This window comes from Strix uralensis, chromosome 8 (genome assembly GCF_047716275.1).
Source record: "Strix uralensis isolate ZFMK-TIS-50842 chromosome 8, bStrUra1, whole genome shotgun sequence".
NCBI classification, from domain to species: domain Eukaryota; kingdom Metazoa; phylum Chordata; class Aves; order Strigiformes; family Strigidae; genus Strix; species Strix uralensis.
The window spans coordinates 10,175,730-10,186,559 of NC_133979.1; the positions used below are offsets into that span (position 1 = coordinate 10,175,730).

Here is a 10,830-nt window from a genome sequence, read left to right on the forward strand (position 1 = left end):
ATAATAATGAATCATTTCATAAATAATGGGTTTAGAAGCTTATCAGGGCAGGCGGGCCACTGCTGGGGCTTTATCTCTCTCGGCCACATTGCAGTAGTGTTCCGCTCTCCATACTAAATAGGAAACTGGACGTGATGTGGAATTAGAGCCTACCCAGCTGAAGCCACCCAACACTTACTACAAATATAGCCGCGATGCGTAGGCCACAAAATGGCTCCACTCACTTTTCCCAATGAAAAGCAAATGGTGAGTAGAGAGGAATCGGGCCCTGCAGCGGGCTGGGGCGGTGGGTGTGGCGGACTCGGGTTTTGGGGGGTTTCGGGGGGCAGCGAGGGGTGCTTGGGGGGCTTCTGCCCCAGGTAAGAGTCAGGCGGGGTGGGGGGAGAAAAACCCCAGATCTTTTCCGCGGTTGGGTTTTAATCTTTTTTCTTTCTTTGATGCGGGGTGGGTGAGGAGGAGGAGACGCTTTCTCCTTTGAAACTGTGGGGTGCGCTGCCATCCCCCCAGCCCCCCGGGACCCCTGGGCTGCGGCAGCGAGGAGGCGGGTGGGTCCGGCCTGGGGGAGCCGGGGGCAAAGCGCCCACCGGGCCCCGCTTCCCCCAACCTCTCCCGCGGGGGGACGGACACCGGGACCCGGCCCGGCTGACGGCCGGGGCCTGTTCGCTTGTTCCCGGGGGGGCCTCACCCCATATACCGCTGCCTCCCGCCCCTCCGCTTTGGGGCAATTTCCCTACAAAAGACCCGCGGGAGAGGTGAGTTTCTGCGCTGGAAATTTCCTGCCTATCCGCTGCTGGAAAACAAAAGGATTTTGCGGAGCAGAAACCAACGGGCGGGAAATTAATGCCCCCCCACATTTTTCTAAACGAAATCACCCCCAAACGAAGGCAAAACACTGCGGGTGTTTTTGCGGTTTTGTGTATTTCGTTTTTTAACGAAAGCGGGAGGAGACGCTATCGGGATTATTTCGGTTTTTACGGCGGGGAAAACCTTATTTTTCATAATTTCGTTGGCGGGGGGGGAACCGTCCTCGCCTTCCTGTTGATCCGCGGCGGGGAGCGGGCTCACCCCGCCGGCGGCCCGGCCCCGGCCGTCGCGGCACCTCGGGCGGGAGCGCTGCCGGTAGCCGGCCCCTTTAGGAATGAAATTCGCCCCTTTACAAATTAAATTTTCCAGCCGGGCGTGGGAGAAACGCCGCCGCTCTTTGCGAGCCCATCGGGAAAAAAACAACTCCGTCTCCGGCCCCGTCCGGGATTTCCTCCCGGGGAGACCGTGCTTGCAATGTGTCCAAAAACCCGCCCAATTCGCCCCAAATATAGGGCGCTCTTTTGGTCTGTTTTTTCTTTTTTTTTTTTTTTCTTCCCCTCCTGTTTTATCTATTTTTTTTTTCCCACATCAGGCCGTGGCCGCCGCGTGTTGTGGACCCGTCTGCGAGGCGGCGGCTCCCGGCTGCGCGGCGGGGGGGGGGACCCGGGGGTGGCCGGCTGTCCCCTATAACAGGGGCCGCCCCGGGGTGCCGTCCCCTCCTTCTCTCTCCTCTGCACCCCTTTCTCCACTGATCTCTGGCAATCCGGGCCCACGAGATCCACCCTCTCCTCTTCTTCTCCCCCCCTTCTCTTCCTCCCAGGATTTAGCAGTTTTATCCCGATGCGGGTGTCCTTCCTCTCTGTAAAGTCGTAAGTACCTTGAGGTGGGAGGAGTAAATTCAGCCTGACACTGAGAGCGCTTTTGTTGAAACAGGAGAGACTTGCGGTGTCCCTACTTAAATATGACACATGTGAGTAATCTCTTCCTATACAATATCGGAATAGGCAATTAGATTTTTCTTTCTAGAGGGCTGGCGCGGAGGGGACTGGAGGGAAGGCAGAGAGCTTGTGCTTTATGTTGGGTGGTTTTGTGTTGGTTTTATTTTTTTTTTTTTTCCAAGAGAGATGGCGTGATATGCCCCAAAAAAATGGGTTATCTCTCGCAATTCAGCCCAGCAGAAACGAAAAAAAAAAAAAATACCCAAGGCAAAGGAGAGAGAAGGATGGGGAGGAGACTCGGTGTGTGGCAGCTTGTTATTTAGCTCGAAGCCCGTTATTTATAGGAAAGAAAAAAGCCTGAAGGAGGGGGGGGGGAGAAACGACATGGAAATAATCGCTGCCTGACCTCGGCGCAAGGTGCTCTGTCGCGACAGTGTTTGTTCTATGCGAGAAAGGGGACAATGATCGTGTGCGGCCGCGGATGGGGGCTGCTACGCGCCGGGCCCTTCCTCCTTCCTGCGGCCGCGAAGGCGCCGGGGAATTGACTCCGTTACGGGCTGCTTTAACCCCCTCTCCCTCAAAAACTGGCTTCAGGGTATATTTCGCTGTTTTAAAAATAATAATAAAAAATAAAACCGGGAGGAGAGGTGGTCGCCCGTGAGGTTGAGGCCGCTGCCGGCAGGCCGGGCCACGATGGGGCTGGCTCCGCGGGGCAGCAAACACCGCCGGGGTCCCCAAAACGGGGAGAAATTCCCCCAAACGGCGGGGGAGGGCTGAGCCTCCTGCCGAGCCCCTCTCGCTGCAGCCGCCGCCCCGATGGTGTCAGCCCTCCGCGTGCAGCGGCGTAAATCACCGCGATGCGCCGGGCGCCGCTCGGGCCCCGCTGCGCGCCTGCGGAGTCGAGGTGGGGTGGGGGGTCCGGCCCGACCGTCCCCTGCGTCGTGCGGGGCCGGGGCTCTCCGCGACGTCACGGCGCCGCACCGTTCCGGGGGGCTCCGTGACGTCACGGCAGGGCTGGGGCGCTCCGTGACGTCACGGCACGGCTCGGCGGCGTGGCCCGCGGACTCCCCCCCGGCCCCTCTCGCAGCGGTGACGGGGCCCGTCCCGCCGACAAACTGATTTGGGGTGATTAGTGCCTCCGTTCCCCCCCATTTCTCACCCCGAAGCGCCCCCCCCCGTCGGGGCGGTGCGCGAGGCGGGGTACACCCCCCCCCCCCCACCCGGGGCCGCCCCTCACCGCTGCCTCTCTCCGCAGGACGATGGACAGGCCGCCCGCCCCGCCGCCCCCCAGTGACCCCCGCGATGCCCGCCCCCCCCGGCGGCACGACTCGGAAGCGGAGACCACGAGCGAGCCGGAGAGCAGCCGCGGGGGCATGGAGGCGCCGGCGGACCCCCAGCTGCTGCTCAACGGGGCGGCCAAGGAGGCGGGCCGGCCCTCCCCCGGGCCCCCCGCCGCCCCCGTGCCCGTCATCGAGCTGGTGCGCCGGGGGGGCTCCCTGGACATAAAAAGCCGGGAGGCGGCGGGGGAGGCGATGCAGAGAGCGCCGGGCGCCGAGCCGTGCCGCGCCGCCGAGGCCGCCTGCGAGGCCCGCATGGTGCAGCTGAGCCCCCCCGCGCTCCCACTGCAGCCCCCCGGCAGGGCCATGCTCTACAACCTGGGCCAGCCGCTGGCCACCATCAACAGGTCCGTGTCTATCCCCCCCCCCCTCCACCCCACCGCCGGCGGGGCTCCCTCGGAGCGGCTCCCCGAGGGGTGCCCCGCTCGGCTGTAGGGCTCGGTGCCGGGCAGGGAGGGAGGGAGGGGGGCAGCAGCAGCAGCAGCATCCCTTCCGCTGCGCGGGGCTCGGCGCTTAGTCATCGCGGGTTTGCATGCAACTTTGCAAAGGAAGAAAGGGGGAAAACAAAAAATAACCCGAAACGAAAAACTGTTGTTCTTAGAGGACAAAAAAAAAAAAAAAATATTCCCCGGGCAGAGCAAAGGGGTCCGTCAGTGAAGGCGGTACTTGCCGAGAGACGATTTAGACCCTCGGACTCTTTCTGTCCTCCGAGGAGTCCCGCAAATAAGCGCAAAGGACAGAAAGTGCTCCCGCAGGCGCGGAGCGGAGCCTCCGCGCCCCGCTGCCATCTCCTCCCTGGGGGCTCTGCGGCGCGGACCCGGCCCGGGTGGGCGTCCGTGCCCGCGGGAAGGGGGGCGGTTTGTTCCCGGCCCCCGCCCCTGACCGCGCAGGGCTGGAGTCCCTCAGTGCGTGTCCCGGGGCGGCCGCGTGTCGTGTGGCCGCACGACTCCGGGTCCGGCTTCGTGAGTCGTGAGCTCCCTCCCAGGTCACGCAGCCCCCGGCTTCCCACCGGCCCCGAGCCGTCCCCGGGCCCTCCTCCCCTCCGCCCCGTGGGGGCCGGGAGGATGCCGGAGTGTCCTCACGGCCTCTCTGCCTTTCGTTTGCAGCGGGTTTTTCGGCGAACCGGACTCCTTCTCCATGTACGGCAGCAACCGGGTGAAGAGGAGACCCTCTCCCTACGAGATGGAGATCACCGACGGTGAGAGCGTTTCGCCCCTGCACTGGCTCTTGGGGGGTTCCCCGGCTGCTGACGGGGGCAAATTGCTGCAGGGTGCCACACGCTGGGATTAAAAATCGCAAAAGGCGAACAGGATGCCCGTGGTGGCAGGGTCGCTCCCCCGGGTAAGGCTCTGTACAGCAGAGCCCAGATCTGTCCCCACTAACGACCAGCGTTGCTCCGTGGATTTGCTTTCACGCAGCAAAGCAGTTCAGCGTATGGTTAATTACATCCCCGTTCTGCAAATTGCTTAGAGATTAAATCCGAAGGAAGCCACTAAATTTAAGTCTTTGTTGAGGTGCAGAGGCTGGATCAGGGCCGCTGCAGTGACACGCTGTGCTTGCAGACATGCCGAACGCAGACCACAGCCTTGGGCAGAAAGATCCTACCCGCCTTTGAACTGCCTAGAAGCAAAGAGCTAAAACCTGTGCTAAGGTCTGCGGGGTCACGGTGGGATTGTGGCTGGTCCCTCTTGCCAGCTCAGCCTGTATCCACACCCCGCTGCAGTCCGCCAGGGAGAAATATCCCGGGGATAGCCTGGGAGCAGTCGGGGAGGGTGACTGTCTGCTGTCCGAGCAGAGATCCCGGGTGCGGGGCTCCCCGGCGGCCTGGCAGGGTAATTTCAAAGAAAGGAAGGCAGGGAGCAGGCAGGGCAGGGTAGGGTCCCGCCGGCTGCTCGCAGGCAGCCGGCGTGGGCTGCGGGCGGCTGCGGGCGGGCGGCAGCGCTGCCCATGCAAAGGGGAGTTCGCAAGAACAATCTGCACGTGGACGGCTGACAGGTTTATCTGCGGAGTTAACAGCCCATACAAATGCCGTCCGTTGAAACGTGTTTTCTCTTCAGCAATTGTAAACGCTGTTATTTCAATCGCCAATTAAGTTTCCTTCTTTCTAGCTAGCTGTTCCTTTCCTGCTACCCGGCTAATCTAAAATCAGATCAAATCATAATCCACACCACTCTCAAATAACACAGCCCGAAATGAAGGGCTCAGGGCATTATCTGCGTTCATCAGTCCCTCCCCCCCCACTCTCTGCCCTCCTCCGTCTGCCTGGTCCTTTCAGACCGCAGCCCCGTGGGGCAGGACTCGTCTCAGCCCCCGCCACAAGTAGGGCTTTTTGTCTGGGTTTCGATTCAGAGGCTTAGCGGTTACGGTGAAAAGTCCGTCAAATCACGGTGTCTGACTAAAGCTTTTGCCTAGCTATTAAATTAGATATTAAGGATTACAGAGATATTTGGTTGTAAACGAGTTTTTGGATGTGTGCTTTAACGCAGGTGTCTAGATTGGGCCCAATCCTGCAGGTTCTGGCTCATGTGAATTTCCAAGACTGGGCTCAGAATTTTTTCTTGGGGAAAAAACAGGTACCAGATGATGCTGTCTGAACAGGAGCAATTTGTAGGGATGTGCATCCCATGCCGAGGCGTCATGCTGGGCTTTGCTTGTCGCTCTGAAGGTCACCTGCCGGGTGACATCCGCGACACGCCGGAGCATCGTTCCTGCGGGTCTTCAGCCCTCGGGAGGTGCAGAAGGGCAGGAGAGTCTCGCTGGGTTCTTGGTGTTTGGTTTCCTCTGTAAGGAAACAAGTGGCGGGTTTTTTGCAACTATTTCTTTATCCATTTTGGGGAAAGTTTGGTGCATTGAATTTCTTAAAAAATAGATATAAACGGAGATTACAATGTAAAAAAGGTGTCTGCAAGGATATTCTGGAACTTTGGAAGCTCGTCTTTTTATTAGTTTTCTTCAGATCTCTAATTACAATTTAAAAAGCATCAATCGGAACAAAATCCAGGCAAAATTTCTCAGCTGACTACTTGAATTAATTATGAGGCAAGTTTCTTTATGAGAAATAAATCTCTGTTATAACTCAGCTATGGGGCATTTTAAATTTCTCCATTGCTTGACATGTCTTGGACAAAGCCTGATCTCTTTCTAAAAGATATGTTTAATTCAGTTTATGCAGAAATCAAAAATCTGAGCAGTGTCAGAATTTGTGTTATACACTGGAGCTTGGTTTGGGTGAAAATGAGCAGGTCTTTTTTTGGATTTCTGACCTATTTATGAATAGACGCCTTTTAGTCGGTAACTTCAGTGAACAGAGAAGTATGATTGAAGCCTGGAAGTCTCTGAGATTTTTTTTTGAAAATAAAGAGTATCTAAAGCTTTTTTTCCCCCTCATACCCTTATGGGATTAAAAAGGTTTTAAACTACATCTCTTTCTGGATTCAAGGCTGGTTCCTTTGTTTTGTCTGGAAAGAGCATTAAATGTTGAAACTGCTGTGTTATTGCAGTAGGTTGTAGCACATTCTCCACTGCTTTATTAGCAGTGCCAGGCAGCCTGGTGTCGTTGAGGTCCCCTTGGTCCCCATCACCTTCCCCACAACCCCATGACACAGTGGGCTGTGCACATCGGGCACAAGAAACCTCTTTCCATGAGCTCTTGTGCATTAATTCATATGAAGGACATTTAAGTGTTGTTTGGGAGTGGAAAATTACCTTTATTAAAGCATCAGACTGGGATCTTAGAGGTCAGAGGTGAGTTTTTCATTCTGACATCCTTCAGCCTACCCCAGGGGCTCTGCGATTTTGGGGGACTCCCTGCTCCTGAGCATGCTGTGAGGAGAAGTGAGTTGTATGGCTGCTTGCATGTGGGGAAGGTGATAGCTTTAATCTTGGGAGTGTGTCCTCACGCAAACCCTGTGGTGGGTGTATTTCATGGGATGTGCTGGACTGAAGGGGCTCAGTTTCCACTGAAGGAAGGAAAGTGTGATCATGTTTAATCAGCTGGAACGTGGGATTCCTCTTCTTGCATGATGCCATGGGATCAGTCAAGGTGCAGCCTGACTAGGATGCCTCCAAAATCACATCTGTTTGGCTGATCTGCCACAGTTAAAGCAGCCATGAGTTTTGCTATATAAGAATAATGATGTTTAAATGCCCCTCAGGATGCTGGTTTTGGTGAGTGATGGCACACACTGCTCACTGTGGCCAGGGACTTGCTCCCACTAGGAGGGACTAGTTAGGCAAGTGTCTCAGAGTGGGAGCCACAGGGGAGAGATGGTGCAGATGAGAATAACCGCAGTCTGTCCTTTGGGTACGACTCACTGATGTGGTATCTGCAAGTCTTTGCATCGTACTTTGTGAGGATTCTCACTCTATGTGGTGTTTCCCATCCTATGGGGGTTTCTGTCATGGTCATTCTCCCATATTTTCATGAGATTGGTGTGTCCTTCCACTGTTGGTGTCTCCTGGAGGTATTGATAGAAAGGGTGTAATAATAAAAGCATCTTAATAGTAGTGTCTCCTTACATGAACTGGTTTCCATGGACCCAAGGACCTGCAGTCCTGATTTACAGCATTGCTACTCCTGCAGCGCAGTACTTTCGGGTCTCTCCTAACACAGAGACAATGTCTTGTTCGTGCCAACAGGAGTTATGCTGATGATCTGGAAGGAGAACTGCTGTGTTTTGTGCATCCATCCTGTGTAATATGCCCTGTCAGAACAGCTGTAAAATTACAGGGATTTAGCTGGATTTCACATGCCAGATGGACACCTCTAGCACTTTAGAGTCCCTTCTGCAATTACTATTAGATAGGGAGCCTTTGCCATGATGTGCAGAGAGAGCAGGTGATCCCTCAGGTCAGCTGTGAAACTGCTTCATCCTCCACCCATGATCACCCTTCTGGCAAGGACGCTGCTTTCACTCTGGGTCACATTGCTACCTGTCCTCATTGCTACAGGGTGAATCCTGCCACCCTGTTGCATACAAACCACCCAGAGCACTGGAGGCAATCCTATGGTCTCTATCAGCTCTGGATCCTGCCTACATCAGGGGAGATCTCTGGATCTTAGAGCTGTCAAAGCCTCGGCTCAAGCTAATTTCTTCCTGTCCTGATGGTATGTCCTTAAGACAGTTTTGGGATAGAAAATAAAACCATATAGTGAGATAAACTTTGAATAGGACCTTTGCTGCTGAGATGGTCTTGTTGATGAACTGAAATACCCTAAAAATATAGCAGCCATCTGCACATGTGTTATGGCCTAAGACTTCCTCCTTGGAGAGGTAAATTTATGTGCTCAAGAGACATCTAAGAAGATGCAACTCCATTTTTCCCTTCCACAGGATCGAACAGAAGTTATGGCTACCTCAGCTCATCAGGTTAGCTTCCAGTTAGCTGGAAACTCCTATTTCACTGCCTTGATGATGTCACTAAAATAAGTTGGCTAATTTGGGAAACCGTGACCTATTCAGCAAAGTAATAAATGACTTGTTATGCCCTGCTCCTAATTCTGTGTGGTTGCAATTGCAGGTCCTCACACAAAAGTGGTTCGTCGCATTTTTACCAATAGTCGGGAGAGGTGGAGACAGCAGAATGTCAACGGAGCCTTTGCAGAGCTTCGCAAGCTCATCCCCACCCACCCACCTGACAAAAAACTGAGCAAGAATGAGATTTTGCGCCTGGCTATGAAATACATCAACTTCCTGGCCAAGCTGCTCAATGACCAGGAGGAAGAAGGAAACCAAAGGGGCAAAGTGAACAAAGACTCTGGGATAGTCCAGGAAGACCTCCTGCAGGACATGCTGTCTCCTAACTCTAGCTGTGGAAGTTCTTTAGACGGAGCAGCAAGCCCGGACAGCTTCACGGAAGAGCACGAAACACTAGATTCGAAGCACACGCGGAGCCTGCACCATGCCATTCTCCCTGTAGAAGGCAGCGCGCAGCGGTGATGACCTTCCGCATCGCTCCCGAAGCACCGAGGGGAAGGCGAGACCCGAGCGTGCGGATGCTGGAACTTGTGCCCGTGGGATTTGTGACTGTCTTTCCCCAGGGGCTCGGGCTCTCCGTCCTCCCCAGCCCAGGACAGAGCGGCCGGCGTGTTGGCTGAGGACAAGACCAAACCAGATGGACACTCGGTATTTAGGTACGTGATCGTACAAAGAAGAAAAGCATTGAAGTCATCTTCATTGTACATACTGCTTGTGATGTGACTCTGTGGAGGGGAAGGAGATGTGGCCAGCACCTCTCCAGCATTTAGAGGGTTTTCAGACCATTTGATGACGATCGCTTTTTAAACAGTCGCCTGGTTGAGACATGAAACTCCTCTTTCACTGCTGGCAGAGGCCACAGACGCTTTCCAGCTCCACGTGGTGCTGGAGACTGCTGAAACCTGCCAGTGCTGCAGCATTTCTCCAGCCTGTGGCATATACAACCAGTCTGAGCAGGAGCTGGGGCCACATGTTCCTGTTGTCCGAGATCTTTTGACTGTATCTTTTTAAAGAGGTGAAAAAATACCCTCAGCAAAAGAACTATTAAAAGGATTAAGACTATTTCTTTTTCTCTCCTTTTTTTTTTTTTTTTTCTTCCTTTCTCTTATACCTAACTTTGGATTGTTTGGGGTTGTTGTATTTATGATGTGGGATTACTTCTGTTTAACGCTGTCATGCAGTATCCACTGAATGAAAAGGTACATAGGTGTTTTCTGCCACCCTCCCAGTCCCTGATTCTTCTGCTGGAATCACTCAGGAGGTGAGCTCCAAGCCTTTTGAGGTCTCCTAGAGTTTTCCCAGCAGTTTCTGTAGGGCCAGAGCTTCTCTCAAGGAAGGTGAATTTCAGAATTGGTAAGGGAAAAAAAATATTTGCTAGTGAAGCATCCCCTTGGACTGGGGGATTTTTAAATTCAGAAAGGCAAAAGGAGTTGATGATGCATCAACAGTGCGCATGTACATAGGTATAAAAGGGTTTTAATGGTATGCTTTGAATTATTTGGTTTTATTGTGTGAAAATGATGGTGGTTCAGCTGTGCCAATGCCCTCAGGCTGGACTGCAGTGCTGGATTTATTCCAGCGTTAGGAGGATCCTTGCCTCCCCGAGGCTGGTAGGAGCCCACACCCTCTCTGAATCTTGGGGGGAAGCACTAGAAGCAGCAGTGGGATTAGCCTCCATTCCCGAGTGCTCGGATTGCTGCAAAATTGATGTCTGTGACTGAGCTGATCCTCTGATCCCTGCTGCCCTCCCCAGGAGGGTGTTTGGGAAACTGGACTGGGGAGCAGGAGGCTGCTGCTCTGGCGGCTGGGAGCTGAGGACTGCATCATGCCATCACCATTCCATCAGGCCCATCTCTCACCCACCACCTGATGCCTGACAGAGCAATTGCCCCAAGCCCATCCTCACCCTCTGCAGAGATGTCAAGGCTCAGAAATATCTACCATGCTACAGTCAAAAAAAAAAAAACCAAAACCACCCACATACATCCTTTGAAAGGGAAAAAGTCCTTTGATGGGGACACTTTCAACCACACTCATTTCTTTTAAGGGTGCTTGAGGTACAAGGAAGCACAGAGGATTTGGGTAAGTGTCTGCAAGCCCCTCCAGGTTTAATTCAGAGCCCCATCATTTCTGTCCCTGCTTGGTTTTAATGCCTCTTTGTAAATAATAGGTTGGGAGGCTGGTGCATGGGTTGCCACATTAGGTGGAATTAGTTGCCTGGGAAGGGGTCCTGGCCCAAGCAAGGGTTTCCAGCATAGACCCCAAATCCTCTGA

The 10,830-nt window shown here is 54.2% G+C and overlaps 1 protein-coding gene across 2 annotated transcripts; it reads left to right on the forward strand.

Moving 5' to 3' along the window:
* The first annotated feature begins 89 nt into the window (after positions 1-89).
* Positions 90-9,618, forward strand: TAL1 (TAL bHLH transcription factor 1, erythroid differentiation factor). 2 transcript variants are annotated; one of them, XM_074876109.1, is made up of 5 exons: positions 94-246; positions 1,625-1,774; positions 2,998-3,426; positions 4,186-4,277; positions 8,600-9,618. In XM_074876109.1, coding segments are annotated over exons 2-5 (942 nt in total). In that variant the 5' UTR covers positions 94-246; positions 1,625-1,772; the 3' UTR covers positions 9,019-9,618. The 2 variants fall into 2 exon arrangements, with proteins under 2 accessions (XP_074732209.1, XP_074732210.1); XM_074876108.1 differs by lacking the exon at positions 1,625-1,774 and having other exon boundaries at positions 90-246.
* Positions 9,619-10,830: the final 1,212 nt, after the last annotated feature.